Here is a 17,543-nt window from a genome sequence, read left to right as displayed (position 1 = left end):
CCAAACTAAATGACAACAAAATAGGACAGAGAATCATTGGAAGCAGAATGTATTGTGAAGGCTAGTCCCATAACAACATGCCTTGGTCATCAGAGAAAATTTGATCAGCCCATGGAACATTTCTCAATATCAGGCTCTGCAGTAACTAATTAATGTGTTCCATGATTCCCCCTTGCACAATAGCGGGTCCCACCAAAACTCATTAGATGCTTCTTTAGGGCTTTTACTTTCTGCCTTACCTATTAGAGAGATAGAATCTTTCCCTGGGACTTGTCAAGATTCTTGGACTTCAGGTTTCTTTGTGATGGAAATACCCTACTTGGTATTTTTACTTGTTTCTTTCCTTTCTTTACCCAACATTTAATTTGCATGTATTATGTGCTAGGAACTTTGTTACACACTGGGGATATAAAGGCAAGAAAGAAATCAGCCTTGCTGTTGAGGAACTTATGTCCTTCTATTGGGAAAATGGTATATATCTATATCTATCTATATATATGTAGATAGATATGATAGATAGTGTGTATGTGTACATGTATGTGAGTATACACATATACACATGACCCACATTTATATAAGTATGCATTTATGTGCACATATATGCATATACATTACATGATCCTAAGAATATTATTGATATATTAACACAAGAATAAAGGATATGTATACAATACACAATTTACCAGGCACTGGAAACTAAGGAGAGTAGAAAATGTCATTGTGTTTGAGGTGGCTTTGAATTACATTTTGAAGGAACTTAGATATTCTGAAAGTTAAGGATGAGTTTGAAAGTGAGCCCCTGGAAGTTGGGGAAAAATTGGGGAAAAAAATCTTTATAATAAAAACCTCTGACAAAGGTCTAATTATTCAGATCTATAAAGGAGCTAAATCAATTGTACAAAAAAGCAAGCCATTCCCCAGTTGATAAATGGGCAAGGGACATGAATAGGCAATTTTCAGATAAAGAAATCAAAACTATCAATAAGCACATAAAAAGTGCTCTAAATCTCTTATAATTAGAAAAATGCAAATCAAAACAACTCTGAGGTACTACCTCACACCTAGCAGATTGGCTAACATGACATCAAAGGAAAATAATAAATGTTGGAGAGGATGCGGCAAAATTGAGACATTAATGCATTGCTGGTGAAGTTGTGAATTGATCCAACCATTCTGGATGGTAATTTAGAACTATGCCCAAAGGGCTTTAAAAGACTGTCTACCCTTTGATCCAGCCATACCACTGCTGGGTTTATACCACAAAGAGATCATAAGGAAAAAGACTTGTACAAAAAATATTTATAGCTGCACTCTTTGTGGTAGCAAAAAATTGGAAAATGAAGGTATGTCCTTCAATTGGGGAATGGCTGAACAAATTGTGGTATCTGTTGGTGATAGAATACTATTGTGCTCAAAGGAATAATGAACTGGAGGAATTCCATGTGAACTGGAATGACCTCCAGGAATTGATGCAGAGAGAAAGGAGCAGAGCCAGAAGAACATTGTATACAGAGACTGATACACTGTGGTACAATCGAATGTAATGGACTTCTCTACTAGCAGCAATGCAAGGATCGAGGACAATTCTAAGAGACTTATGAGAAAGAATGCTATCCTCATTCAGAGAAAGAACTGTGGGAGTAGAAACACAGAAGAAAAACAACTGCTTGATCACATGGTTCGATGGGGACATAATTGGGGATGTAGATTCTAAGTGATCACCCTAATGCAACTATCAATAATATGGAAATAGGTCTTGATCCATGACACATGTAAAACCCAGTGGAATTGATCATTGGTTATGGGAGGGGGTTTGGAGGAGGGGAGGGAAAGAACATGAAGCATGTAACCATGGAAAAATATTCTAAATTAATTAATTAATTAAAAATTTAAAATAAAAGAAAGAAAAGAAAGTGAGCCCCTGGAGGGCAGGGACCATATCTTTTTTGTCTGTATATCTCCAGCGCCTGCCACCATGCCTGGAATACAATATATTCACTTACTAAATGTTTGTTGAATGAATGAATGAAGGAGATGAATAGGCCAGAAGTTCCTTGAGAATAAGATATTTCATATTTATCTTTGTATTTCCAGTGCTTGTTGATTAAGTTGGGAGGTTGACATCCAAAGACACAGAAAGTAGGGCATATATGAAGAACCATCAATTTGTCTGCATAGGTAAATATTTCACTGCCTCCATAGACACCAGCAGGCAAAGCTAGAAATTTGAAAGTTCCAGACTATCATCAGGGACTTTAGTCATAAGCATATTCCTTTACTGTAAGTTTGGCTCTTATTCATGAAAATCATCTCCTACATTTGTATAGCATTTAAGATTTGCAGAGGACAGGCCCAGAGCCTCAGAGAGGATAAATGATTTACTCAGATCACAGTGATGATAACTAAAGGAGGCAGAATATAAATACAGCTTTTCCTGACTCCAAGTTCAGCACTATCCATTGGACTATATTGCCTCTTTTTAGAGAGATGTATGGAGTGGCTGGAAATTACAGCCTTGGGAAAGAATTTAGGGATAAGTTAACCCATATCCTATGGGGAGAAGAATTTCTCTGGTGCTGGTGCTGACATTGGATGGAAAGTATTTCATTCAAATCATACCTCTGTCATGACCCATGACACCAGAAGAAGTAATTTCTCCCTCTCTAAGTCTCAGTTTCCTCATCGTAAAATGAAAGAGTTGGACAAGATGGCCTCTGAAGATCCTTCAGAGTGTACCTGTATGACCTTGTGATTTGTGATCTTAAAAGACCTAAATCTGGAAGTGGGGCAGGGGTTTGCTGAAGCCAGCTTGCATCAACTGATGACTTTCCAGGGAGAACACTTATACCATGGAAATCAGCAAAGGCTACAAATCAAGGCTTGATTTATTGTTTTCTTGATTGTCTAGTCCTAAGAATGTGTTGGAGAAAATGCTAATAATGCAGTTGAAATTTCAAAGTCTGTTCTGTGTACAGTTTATTTTTCTTTCGGAGAGATGATTGTTAAACATTTATTAGCACACTCCTGCTGGGTAGGGGGACAACTGAGAAAAAAGGAAGGGAGAGAAGACAGGATGAGAGCTTATGTGGGTATGTTTGGAATCATTGTTTACTGGTTCTTTGAAAACATCAACAAAGCTGAATTGGGTTTGTTGGATTAACTGACCCTCTCCTTCTATGGGTTTTGTATGAAATGATGACTAGGGAGAGTGTTGCAACAAGAGCCAGAGGTAATGGGTTCAAATTTGGGTGTTTTGGGGTCTCAGTTTTCTCCTCTGTAAATTCAGGTGGTTGAATTCGATGACTTCTAATGTACCTTACAACTATGCTCCTATAATTCTATGTATGAAACATTATTCTTACACTATATCCTTAAATTTCCTGAATAACTGCATCTCTGTGGTAAGAATGAGATAGTGGAAAGAGCACTGAATTTTAAATCAGAATACCTTACTTCCTAACTACTGCTACTCACCAGATGTGAGACCTGGGATAACTCACTTCATTTCTCTATGTCTCACTTAACACATCTGTAATATGAGGGAGTTGAACTAGGTAATGCCTAAGTTCATGACCAGCTCTCAGGCTTTGGATTTCAGAGTAGGGGAAGAAATGAATAAAACATTTTGGCCAAGGGCAGAGCTAGGTATAGTGCAGGTGCAACTGAAATCCAGGTCTCTCAAGTGCTGATATTTTGTTTTCTGTTAGGTAGCACACTGCCTCCCCAATTGAACGACATGGCCAGGAAATTAAGGATTTTACAGTTCATCTAGACCTCATATCCACCAAAATGTTTGTAGCAGTCCTGCCTGCAGTGGGAAAGAGTTGGCAATGAAGTGAGGGCCTATTATTCAGGAATGGCACAACAGGTGATGGTACAGGAATGCAAAGGAAGTTTACTGCTTTGTAAGAGATGATGAATTGGGGCAACTAAATGGTTCAGTGGATAGAGTGCCAGGTCTGGAGTCAGGAGGATTCATCTTCATGAGTTCAAATCTGGCCTCAGAAACAACTGTGTGACCCTGGGCAAGTCGCTTCATCCTGTTGGCCTCAGTTTCCTCATCTGTAAAATGAGCCGGAGAAGAAAATGACAAAGCACTCTAGTATCTTTGCCAATAAAACCCTAAATGATGTCATGAAAAGGTGGATATGACTGAAATGACTGAACAACAAGAAGAGCTCATGAGTATAACAAATGGAGAAAATCATGAGAAGACATGACACCTAAGACACGATGATTGCAACTGGCTCTAGTCAATGCCTGGAATGGTTTTCCTCCTGCCTTCTTTGAAGACTCAGCTAAAATCCCAACTTCTACAAGCAGTCTTCACTGATTTCCCCTTAATGATAAAGCCTTCTCCCAGTGACAACCACCAATTTACATGGCATATATCTTGTATGTAAAGGATTGTTTCCATGTTGTATTCTCCATTTTAATATAAACTCCTTGAGGGCATGGATGGTTTTTTGCCTTTCTTTCTTTATACTGCTAGCATTTAGTACAGTGCCTGCCACAAAAGCACCCAACAAAAGTTTGCTGACTATCTGTCTGATGATTTGATTGGGAAGAAAAACAATAGAAACTGAGTTGAAGTTTTAATGACTAAAACTGGTCCAAAAGAAGACATGAGAGGAGATACCTTCTTTTCATCCTTTATGGATACTGGAGATACTGATGAGAAATACAACATTTGTTAGACTTTTGATATATTAGTTAATTTTGCTGAATTTGCCCCACCTCACTTGTTTTAAACCCTTACCTTTTGTCTTAGACTCAATATTGTATATTGGTTCCAAGGCAGAAGAGTGGTAAGGGCTAGGCAATGGGCATTAAGTGACTTGCCCAGGTTCACACAGCTAGCAAGTGTCTGAGATGGGACTTGAACTCAGGACCTCCCATCTCTAGGCTTGGATCTCAATCCATTGAGTCACCCAGTTGCCCTCTCTTGCCTCATTTTTTATTTAGTCAATCAATCAATCACAACATTTTAATCACAATTAAAAGTATACACCAGGCATTGTGTTTATCTCTGGTAATGGATGGCTTGATAGGAAGGATCAGGGTAAGATATGTTGAAAAATGTAGGTAATACACAAAAGACATAATATATATATATATTTGCATATATATTTTAAATCTACTTTATGCTAACAGAAAAGCAGACTAAGCTGTTTAGGTCTTTTTATGGATTATACTGCCTGTCTCCCCTCCTATTTCCTATCTCTTTCTCCTTCTGTTTCTTTCTACAAACACACACACATGCACAAACAGTGTATTTTACAATTCTTGAGGGGACACAAGCATGTAAAGACAGAAGTAAGTGGAGCAATTAGCAAGGAGGTACGGGAATTCTCCTCTGCTAGATATTGCCCTCCATTCTCCCCACCCTTCCTGTGTGGCATTGGTTTGAGATACGGGGAGGTAAAAGGCATGCTTTGCTTTTAGCTTAATTAGCTCAGCAATTGGTGAAATTTGGGTTTTTCCCTTTTTAAGAGTGTTAATCAATTTTTGCTCCGAATAGATTGGCCTGGCACTCCAATTACTATACCAATCCCCCACTGCTCCATTTTGAACCTCTTGATCAAGCTCTGAGCTGAGATAGGGAGAAATCAAAAGCTTGGGCCTGCATCTCAGGATCTAGTTAAAACTTTATGATCATGCAATGAAAAGATAATGACTTGATTCTGTTTTTACCAGGCAATTCTGACTGGGATAGGTTTCTGAGTGTGGCAGTTAGTCTTTCCCAAGGAGACTAGAGACAAAAACTCCTAAGCAAGTCTGTAAACTTACAGAGCTATCAGAGGAGCGAGTGTCAGAAACACAGTTCTAGGTACCTGATTATCTAATTTTGGCCTGAAAAGGGTGTGTGTGTGTGTGTGTGTGTGTGTGTGTGTGTGTGTGTGTGTGTGGTACCCCTACATTTTATAAAGGGGGGGGAATGAGAGACAGAAAAATAAAAGGATATATTCAAGGTCATACAGATAGTAATAGTCAGGAATGAAATTCTGACCCTGATTCTACATTATGAAGAATGAAGTGGATAAGCTATAAAAACCAGACTATCTAATTTCAGGTATCTTCTGGGACACCATAATACATTGGGAAAAGCACTTGTTCTGGGGGGTCACTGGGCCTGAATTCAAATTCTACCTTTGCCAATAATGAGATGTATGCTACTGGGTAAGCCATTTAAGCTCTGGGGTTCCTCATCTATAGAATAAAAGACTTAAGACTATAAGAACTCTGAGATCCCTTCTAGCTCTAGATCTAGAATCCTATGAATGATTACCTCAAGAGACTGTGATTTCTCTGGTCTATGAATTCCTTTCACTACTGCAGATTACATTATTAGTTACTCTGGTTTAAGAATAACTCATTGTCTTGTCACTAACTGACCCATATTGGTTCTTCTAAGAGAGCAATCTAGCCTAATCTCCAGGTCCCAATTTCACATTTTGTAAGCCTGGAAGAATCCATCAGAGTTCATAGATTGCAGGAATGAAGGAACCAGGGTGCAGTGCCAAGACGTTGGATTAGAGATAGCCATCCAGCTGAACTCTCTCTACATTCCCCTCCAGACAATTTTATTTTATTTTTTTAATAACTTCTCAAATTAAATTTTGAAAGAGTAGAGATGACAAAAGATCAGAGTGAGACTTTCATCCTAAGACAACTTAGGAGGTCTACAAGAGAGGTCTGTAACATTGGCGAGGCAGGAGCACCAGAGGTGGCCTGGACCAGTGACAACTGGTCAGAAAAAGGTTACAGGGAATTCTTTGCTGGCACTGGGTGCAACTGGCACTAATTAGCAGCTCTACTACTCAGAAGCAGTTCTGGGTGGAGAAGAGTGCTAAAGCTTCCAGGAGAGCAGAAGCCTCTAGCAATGGCCATATCTCTTCCAGGATCACACCACCTTGGCAGCACCAAAAAATTCACAGACTCCCAGAATTAGCATTGAAAACAAAAAAAGCCTGCAGCTTAGAACAGTGCCTCCCCAACCCTAGGTGAGCAGAGGCTAACTTTCACATAATTTTCAAAGTCAAGAAACAGACTAGTAAAATGGGGGGAGGGTGAGAGGGAATGGCAAGAGCAAAATGAACTGATGCAAAGTGAAGTAAAAACAAAACAAAACCGGAGATCACAGGGACAGCAATGCTGAATGATGATCAACTGTGAAGGACTTGGCTACTCTCATCAATACAATGATCCAAGAGAATTCCAAAAGACTCTTGATGACACCGTTGCCATCCAACTCCAGAGACAGAACTGATTAACTTTAAGTGGAAACTGAAGTAGCATTTTCTTGTTTTCTTTCTTTTTTGTGATATAGCTAATATGTAAACATATTTTGCATCATTTCACATGTATAATGGATATCATCTTGCTTGTCTTCTCAGTGAACATGGGAAGGGTAGGAGGGAGTGAGGAAGAGAAGTTAGAATTAAAAAAAAATTTAAAGTCTTAAAAATAAATGTATTTTTAAAAAACAAAACACGCATAGATGCTACCCACATTCAGAGGAAGGACTGCAGGAGAGGAAACATATAAGATAAACAATTGCTTGAATGCATGGGCTGAGGCGAACATGAATGGGAAATAGACCCTGAACAAGGACACATGTTACAACCAGTGGAAATGTTCGTTGGCCATGGGTGGGGGGAGAGCGGGGGGTGAAGGGGAAAGTAGGGGCATAAAGTATATAAACAGGTTAAAAACAAATATTAATAAATGTCTAATAATAGAAAAAAACACACATATACATACAAAGAATGCAGGAACACCTCTACACCCTTAAAGCAATAGAATAGGAGCATAATAATGACATTTCTTTTTTTTTTTTAAAGCCTGACCTTCTATTTTATAATCAATACTAACATTCAGTTCTAAGACAGAAGACTGGTAAGAGCTGGGCAATTGGGGTGAAGTGACATGCCCAAGGTCACATAACTAGGAAGAATCTGAGGCTAGATTCAAAATCAGGTCCTTTAGACTCCAGATGTGGCTCTCTGTCCTCTGAGTCACTAGTCATGACAAAATCTTGACTGGCCAGTTAGACATTCTCTGTGATTAACTGCATTTACCTGATTGTCCCTGCAAAAGCAATGAGGAAACCATATTTGTTTAATATGACACTAAGGCTCAAGCTCTTCCCCCTTCCCCCTTTACCTTTAGTTCATCAGCATCATAGAAGTCTACTCGCACGGCAGGCACCATCCATGTTTGGAAGAGAGTGGCCAGGATTTGCTTGGCAATGGCATCAGCGATGAGATGGAAGTGTAGAGGGTTCCGTCTGTTGGGGGGGTGGGAGGAGGAAACAGCAGAAGAGTTTAGGATCTTTGTTTTATTATCAAATGAGATAAAATTTATAAAAGTATCAGCATGGTGCCTGGCACACAGTAAGCGTTACTTAAATGTTTATTCCTGTCTTTTCCTTTTCTCTTTTGTTTATAGTTTGAATTTATGTGTGTAAAGGTTGTTTACCCATACTCAGAGAATATAAACTCCTTGAAGGAAGGATGTTTTTTGTCTTTGTAGCCAAGATACTTAACATAGGATCCTGCAGGATTTCATATCTAATACCTTTTGGTTCCATTATAGGTGGATGGATCCTACATGCTTTTTTTTCTTTAACTCTTACCTACCAACTTAGAATCAGTACAAAGTGTTGGTTCCAAGGCAGAAGAGCAATAAGGACTAGGCAAATGGGGGTTAAGTGAATTAAGTTAAATTAAGGGAATTAAGTCAAGTGAATGAATTAAGTTTAGTGGATTAAATGAATTACAACCAGAAAGTGCCTGAGGTCAGATTTGAATCCAGGACCTCTCCTCTTCAGGTTCTGCTCTTTATCTACTAAGCCACCTCAATGCTCCTTCCTACAAGCTTTTTCTCTGACTGTGCCTTTCTGGAAGAGAAATAAAAGCTCTTAGTAAATGAGTCAGACTTATTCAAATGCTTCCCATAACTTTCACTTCTTGCCAAAGCCAAGTGGTGAGCACCATGGGAAAAAAAATTGCCTAAACTTGACACCCCTCTCAGGACCTCCAGCAGTGCTCGGCATTCAACTAACATATATGCCTGCCTGTTTAATGAATGAAAAGCTTGTTGATAAATTCAGTAAGTGTTTATTGAAGAAATGAATGTTGCATAAACAAGAGATATTAAACAATTATTTATTGGAAGAGAATGGGATGGAATGCTATCATAAACAGTAAGTGCTAAACAAGTATTGGCTGAAGAGTTGAGTGGACAGATGAAGGGATGATATACAAATGTTAGGAGGTGAATAACCGACCATCGAAAGAATGAAGAACAGATGAATGGAAGCCTAAAGTGAGGCAGAGGCAGAAGGAGTTCCTCCACTGGACTCCAGTCGAAATGTGCCGTTGTCAAAAATTGAGCCACAGGTCAATCATCTCCACTTTAAGGAAGGGAGGACAGCTATTCCGATCTTTATTGAGCTCCCATCCAAAGAATAAGGAGGAGGCTGTCAGAGGAATTTAGTAATGATTTGTGGAGAGGGATTTTGAGTGCATATTTATCCATAGGCTGGTGGCTTCCCCACCAGCAGGGAGGGATCCACATTTGTGAAAGCCAATGAGAAGACAGACGGTCCATTTAGCCTTTAGCATCAGCTGTACCTTCTTTCAATCCTCTGGGAGGCATAATAGAGACTCATTTATGTAGAATTTATAAAGGTAAATGGGTGTACTTGTCAACCAGCATTTTTCATCCACAACAGAGGGAAGGCTTAATTTCAAGCACCGGGTGAAACTAAAAGGAGAGAACACACTGAGTTGTTTATAGTGACTAAGAACTGGGACCTCCTAAGGAGATGGCTATTGCGAAACTCAGAAAAATGAGAGGTGGTGAGGTATAGTAGAAGAAATAGAATATTTGAAGAATGAGAGTTTGGGTTTCGGATATTTAGCAGTATATATCAAGGAGCTGTGATTTTCATTTTTCCTTACCATCACTACCATCTTGGTCCCCAGCATTTGAATGTGAACTCTTTGATAGTGAGGGATATATATATATATATACACACACATACACACACACACACAGAGTGATTAGCACAGTACTTGAAATATAGTAAAAATTAATTTTCTTCATTATTTTTATGGATATAAAACCCTCTTCAATAAATGTTGATACAATTTTTCCAAAATTTGTAGCCTTGAAGAGTGACCTGAAGCTCATATACCTTAAGTGGATTGCCCATTGTCACAACTAATGAATTTAAGAAGTGGGACTTGAACTCAAGCCTTCTTTAGTTCAAGACCAGTTCTCTATCCATTGCATCATGTCCTTTATGCTACATAACCCTAGGCAGAACACTTTAACCATCTAGAACTCACTATTCTTCTAACCGCTCTTGTCTTTTTAGAATTCTCCCATCTCTGTCCTAACAGCCTTCTCATTTTATATCTTTCTCCTCCAATCGGTGCCCTGAACCACTAATCAAGGAAGTTCCCAAACCACTTATGATTACTTCTCTGCTGGCTCCAGACTTTTCCACCATGTCTTTGTTGAGTCATTTTAGTCATGTCCACCACTTCATGATCATATTTGGGGTTTTATGGACAGAGATAATGTTTTACTATTTCCTTCTCTAGCTCACTTGTTATAGATGGAGAAACAGAGGCAACCTAGTTTTCCCACCTTCAGACACGTGATGCCCCTCCTTGTACCTAACACTCCAGACACCACATCCTACATTAGCTGCCTCGTGATATTATGGAATATAATGGGGAAAACACTGAGTTCAGCGTCAGAAGGTAGAGATATGAACTCTGACTTTGCCATTACATTTGCTAAGTGACTATGTACAAGTCACATCACATTTTGATACTCTGTTTTCTCACCCTAAAATGAATCAGTAATTTAAAAAAAGTACTTGGTGTGTGCCAAACACTGCAAATAGATATAAAAACAGGAATGTAATAGCCTCAAAAAACTTACATTTTAATGGGAGACAGTTAGGATTGCACTACCAATATGAAAAAAAGTGCTTTGCAAATACTAAAACATTACAGAAATTGGAATTGTTATCGAAGTTAACAAGTGAATAAGCCTTTATTAAATATCTGCCATGCTTCAAGTACTACGCAAAGAGCTGGAAATACAAAAAAAATGTAGCAGCAATGAGGCTGAATACTCCCATGAATTCCTATTTTTACACTTTGACTCATCCTGACCTTGGATAGGTCTGTGTTTATATTTATTTCACATACATTTTGTTTTTAAATCTCCCACTAGAATATAAATTCCTTTGAGGCAAGAACTATCTCATATTTGTCTTTGTATCCTAAAGCCCTACCATGGATCCTGGCATATGGTAGGGCCTTAATAAAGATTTTTGAAATAGGAAAAGTGGAGGACAGAGTGAATCATGTCAACTTTTTAAAAAACTCATTTACCCTATCTATAAAATGGGAATAACAATCCCTCTGCTGCCTGTCTCACAAAGATGTCATGAAGAATACAAAAACAAATGGAGATGAGAGGCCTCTGAAAACTGAAAAGCACCAGAGGAATGTTAGGTGGTATGAGGATAATGAGGTGTTTGCAATGTTAAGATGAAGGAAGTGCGATTTACCATCTTTCTGACTATTATAATTTAGAATAAGAAAAAAAATTGTGGAGCAAATTTGCCAATACTGAAACAGAAAATGAATTATTAGTTTATTTTTCTAATCTATTAATTAATCAACATGTAATTATTGAGTGCCCATTATGTGACAGACCTCGTGGTAAGAGCTGGGAATGTAGATACCAACTCTGATTTCCATGGTACTTTAGTATTTATAAAGAACTTTCCTTCTTAGATATTCATTCTTAACACTCGCCCATTAGAACATAAATTCTGTGAGTACAGGGACCATCTCCCCTTTTTAAAATTTCTTTTCCCAACATTTGGCATGCAATAGTCAACAGGATTTAAAAATGGGAAGGGCTTTAAACGTCATGTAACCTAATCCCTTCATGTTCAAAGATGAGGACACTGAGACCCAAAGAACATTAAGGGATTATTTCTGGAGCTTCTACTCTGGGCATCACCGGTCTGATTAATGAGTGCCTCTGGTGGTCCATTATTTCAGAACGGCCCCAGAAATTCCTTCCTTTATTCCTCAGTTATCTCAGTCAGGTGTCTTAGCACCTACTTGTACCTTTCCAGTTCTGGAACGGTAATTCCATGAATACCATCTTAGTGGCTGTGATAGTCTACTCCTCATTGGGAGTACTATTCCAACTACCATTCCTAGGTAGCTGGACAACACACGGAATAGTGTCAGGTCTGAAGTCAGGAAGACTCATCTTCCAGACTTCAAATCTAGCCTCAGACACTTAAAAGCTGGGTGACCCTGCTCACTCAACCTTATTTGCCTCAGTTTCTTCATCTATAAAATGAGCTGAAGAAGGAAATGACAAATCAGTCCAGTATCTTTGCCAAGAAAAGCCTAAATGGAATCACATAAATCCAGAAATGACAGAATAACAACCATTTCTATAACTTTTCAAACCCAAATACCCTTCCCAGCTTCTATTTCCCCCTTACCTATTGTCTTATTCCATGAGAATGTAAACTTATGGAGCTCAGGGACTATCTTTGCTTTTGTTGTTGTATGCCCTGTTTAGCACAGTGTAGCACATAGTAGAAATGTTAAATTTTAATCATTTACCATTTTAGAGCTGGAAGATATCTTAAAGGTCATGAAATGAGACTCCTTCACTTTACAGATGAGAATGCTGAGGCCCAGAGATGACATGACTGTCCTAAAGTCACACTTGACCAAAGTAGTAAGTAACAGCTCGACTGGAGGCTCAACCCAGGCAATGATTGCCATCTGGAGCTTTTTCCACTAGACCAGTCTCAGTCTAGGTCAGTACTTGAAGAACTCTGAGCACAATAATGGAATTAAAAAAAAATTACTAACTAGCAATTGTTCTCCTTCTTTTCCTTCTAAGAAACAGATACTTAAAGAAAACATTCTTTATTCATTTTTCACCCTCAGAAAATTCCACTTGATTTTGGCCTTGACCATAGTCAAGAAGAAACATTTCACTAAAGCTGATTCTTAGTAAGAAGGATTTCAGTCTGCTTTCATTGTAGCCACAGATAAATAGAACTGAGAAGTACTTTGGGGATCATCTGGACCAACCCACATATTTTGCAATGAACAGTGAGGTATTGTGGTGGAGTGGGGGCTGGAAGGACACTGGCCTTGAAATTCCAGCTTTGATACTAGCTGCTTGAATATTAGTAAGGCATTTACTGTCTTTGGACCTTGGTTTCCTCATATGTAAAACTGAGGAGAATTGGCCAGGATGAGTTCCTAAAATTCTTCTGCCTCCCCAACTGATGACTGTGAAGATTATCTGCCATTCACTGGCTATACCCCCTTGAGCAAATCACTTCAAACTCTGTGCCTAACTTTCCATATCTGTAAAAATTGATGGACTATTATTTTCCTTTTAGGCCAGCTGGCTCTGATATTCCCTCTTCTAAGACTTTTCCCAATTCTGACATTCTATGTTCTAAGGCCCTCTCAACTCTTACCCTCCCTGCTCTAAGCCCTCTCTTGGTCCTGACATTCCCTGTTCTAAGGCTTCTCCCAGCTCTGACATCCTATGATTAAACTGCTACAAGTTCAATTTCCCAAGGACCTTCTTTAATTTCTTCCCAGTCAAGGCTACATCTAGAGATGCATAGAGTCCTGAGTATGCTCTCTCAACAGATGGAAATAGCTCATGACTATACCTGAAATCAGAGGCTCTTAACCGTGTGCATGTGTGTGTGTCCTGGACATCTGATGAAGCTTATGGACCCCCTTTCCAGAATCCTGTTTGGATGTGCATAAAATAAGGTTCTAAGGATTTTAAAAAATGATATTGAGGTACAGTTATCAAAAGATATCAATAAAAAAGCTCATGGAGCAGGTTAAGAAGTTTTAAATGAGATGAACCTCTTTTGGTTTTCTTTTTAAAGTCTAAGAGGACCCTCGGACTGGCTGGGTCAAAGTTGTCCTAAGTTACTCCAGAGATCTCAGCTACATCATGGACAGGAATTATTATCAGGGACAAGGAGCCGGGAGTACCAGCGGACTCCAACCTTAATGACCAGATACTCTCACTCTTCTCCTGGATGGCTCTCCAGCATCAAAGTGGGACTGGAATAAATATGTTAATGCATGCCGGCAATGATGATTAAAGTACCATGCCATATATTTCCCCCCCTCAGAAATTTGCCACAGATTGTCTGAGACATTCTGGGGCCTGCTTTTGTATTAAAATATATGGTAACACTCCAGCTGAAGCATCCTTTAATTATGAAATGACAATGGAAATCTGATTTTAAAAAAATGCATGTCGCATCCACATGAATACCAAGGAAATTCATTATACTCTATGCTATTAGAGCACAGAGCACTGTGGGAGAAGGCAGAGGGCTCAGGTGAATTTAAATAAGAGCTTTTGCTCAAGAGAGATCAAGCCAATCTTCTCTCTCTTGCCGGGCCTCAGTTTCCAAAGCTGAAAAAGAAAACATATGATTTAGAGTATAGTATTATAGACCAAGGCAGAAAGAAACCCAGAGGCCATCTGACCCAACTTCCCTCATTTTATAGATGAGTAAACTGAGGCCCAGAGAACTTTTACCCAAAATCACACACAGCAAGCACCAGAAGTGAGATTCAAACCCAGGTGGAAATAATGATTATTATAATAGCTAATATTTATACAGCACTTTAAGGTTTACAAATGGCTTTATTTTTAAAATTTGATCCTAATAATATTCCAGTAAGTTAAGTGCTGCTAGTATCCCCATTTTACAGATGAGGAAATTGAGGTTGAAAGGGAATAGGTGACTTGCCTAAGGTAACATAGCTGATAAATGTCTGAGGAAGGATTAGAACTCAGGTCTTTTTGACTCTGGGTCCAGTATTCTATACAACGTGCTGAAGCTTCTGAATTACCATAAAAATACTCTGAAGACAAAAATTAAACAGTATTTGCCTGCAAGATATTTACATTCTAGGTTGGGGGCTCAATTATGTGATTTTCTCCACATTTCAAGATCACAGACTTCAAGCTGAAAGGACTTTCAGAGGCTATCTAGCTCAACTGCCTCAGGTTACAAATGAGGAAACTGAGGGCAGGGAAAGCTGAAAAACTTATGAACTAGCAAATAAAGAATATACATAAATTAAAAAAAAAGGTAATCTGGGGAAGGAGCCAGTTGGGGATCAGGAAAGGCTTCATGGAGAAAGTAGTACATGGGAGAGAAAGAAGATGGAGAAGTACCCTGTTGGCTGGAGACAAGGTCAGAGGTGTCTATGAAGCGTCCCCAAAGTCTGGTGATTTTGTACTCACTCACCCATTAGGACAGCCCAGCCTCAGGGAAGAACTCCAAAGTTCTACACATCTTTTCCCCATTCTGCTCCCTCTCTCCCATCCACCACACATAGAGTATTGGACAAATCACTTGAGGGCTTTGATTATTTCTTTCATTGGCTTTGTATCCCTTGTTGAACTGAATTAAAATGCGTTGGATTCGAATCTATATCACCAGTGTCTTACTGTGCCATTTCTTCCATTAAATCACACTGTCCTTTGATGGCAAGACTGTGTCCTGCCTTGTGCTATCTCTCTGACCTGCAATCTTCCTTTCCCAAATCATCTGCCTTGACTTGCCATTCAGGATTCAAAACCACACACTTCTAAAGCTAGGAATTATATGAGTGCTCAGGAAAGCTAAGTACCAATTTTACTGAGTTAGAATCAGGGAAGGGAGATGAAGGATGTGCATGAACACATGTACATGTGTGTGTGTGCGCGCGCACACACACACACACACACAATCTTCTCTCTACACAACTGATGCCTTCTTTTTATTGTGACAAAGTTAAAAGGCTGATGCCCAAAATCAATCAGTTAATCAATTGATGACGATTTGTTGAAAGAAAGCTGGAAGGGGGCAATGTTTTCATTTGTTTCTGAGAGTAGCACCAACATCCAAGAGGTCACAACACTTTTATGCAGAAGCATTAACTCTTTATCTGCTATCTCATTGGGTGGTGCAAGTGGAATGTGGTTTTACAGAAAAAATAACTTGACTTCCGGGTTAAGATGGCGGCAGAGTAAGAAGCAGCTCTAAACCTCTCCTGACCGAAACACACAAAACTCCTCAAGGGGACATAAAAACAAGTCCAGACGAACGGAGGAACCCCACAACAGGGCACAGCGTGGAAGGTACGTGGAATCGAGACATTTCCAAGCTAAAAAGGGCTCTCACTCAAGCGCGAGCTGAGCAATCGCCCCACCCCCACCCCCTCCACACTCACCTATAGCTCTGAACCCAGCTAAAAAGAAATAGAGCAAGTTTGGGGCACCCATCGAGTCATCAGCAGCTCCGGGACCTGTTCCTGAGAGCAGCAAGACTTAGGACCCCATTAAGTCAAGAACGCATGCGAAATCTGAGCGCGCGCGCGCGGGAGCGGACGCTGGGAGCGGAGCGCCAGCTGAGCAGAGGCGTGGGTGCCGGCTGAGCAGAGGCTTGGGTGCCGGCTGAGCAGAGGCGTGGGTGCCGGCTGAGCAGAGGCGTGGGTGCCGGCTGAGCAGAGCCGTGGGTGGAGGCAAACACAACCAGGAACTAAAGCCTAAGTGGGGAACCAGTGCAGACGGGTATACGACTGTGGAAGCAGCGCCCTGAGACTTGTAAAGACACTTCCTGCAGAGGTTCAAGCAAGGGAATCCACCAGGGGGCTTGACCTTGGAAAAAACTAGAACTCAGTCCTCAGGAGCCAATAGATCTCAGACAGACACTGAGAGCGAGGATAAACCTGAGAAGCTGCTGGGCTAATGATGGCTAACCAGTTACAGGAAATTCAGAAGAGAAAGAATAATAACAAAAAAAAGAAGTCTTTAACACTCGACAGCTTCTACACAGAGAAAATCCAGACAACCGAGCAAACAGAGGAGGAGAACAAACAACCATCCAGATCCTCCCCAAATAAGGAAAACTCCTCACAACCTATGGAAGAGTTCAAATCTGAGATTTTGAGGAAAATGGAAGAGATCTGGCAAGAAAATAACAGCTTAAAAGGTAGAATCTTGCAACTGGAAAGTGAGGCTCAGAAACCAAATGAACTGATAAGCAAATTGAACACAAGAAATGACCAGATTGAAAAGGAATACCAGAAGATTATGGCCGAAAACAAGAAGATTATGGCCGAAAACCAAAAGATTATGGCCGATTACCAGAAGATTATGGCCGAAAATCAATCCCTAAAGGCTAGAATTGAGCAAGTAGAAACTAATGATCTCTCAAGACAACAAGAACAAATAAAACAAAGCCAAAAGACTGAAAAAATAGAAGGAAACATGAAATATCTCAATGAGAGAGTGACAGACCAAGAAAACCGGTCTAGAAGAGACAATTTGAGAATAATTGGTCTTCCAGAAAAACCAGAAATTAATAGAAACCTGGACTCCATACTAACAGAAATAATTCAGCAAAATTGCCCTGAAGTCCTACAACAAGA

The 17,543-nt window shown here is 39.7% G+C and overlaps 1 protein-coding gene across 1 annotated transcript in view; it reads right to left on the bottom strand.

Annotated features, from left to right (window-relative positions):
• LARGE1 (LARGE xylosyl- and glucuronyltransferase 1) overlaps positions 1–17,543 on the bottom strand; it is a 401,339-nt gene that overhangs the window by 257,991 nt on the left and 125,805 nt on the right. Inside the window, exon 4 of the mRNA XM_044679131.1 lies at positions 8,167–8,290. Within this exon, the coding sequence (XP_044535066.1) occupies positions 8,167–8,290 (124 nt within the window). The remainder of the gene's footprint in view (positions 1–8,166; positions 8,291–17,543) is intronic.

Source organism: Gracilinanus agilis, chromosome 5, assembly GCF_016433145.1.
Source record: "Gracilinanus agilis isolate LMUSP501 chromosome 5, AgileGrace, whole genome shotgun sequence".
Classification (NCBI taxonomy): Eukaryota; Metazoa; Chordata; class Mammalia; order Didelphimorphia; family Didelphidae; genus Gracilinanus; species Gracilinanus agilis.
Note: the sequence above shows the minus strand (reverse complement) of the source record. Positions and strands in the feature narration are given on the sequence as shown.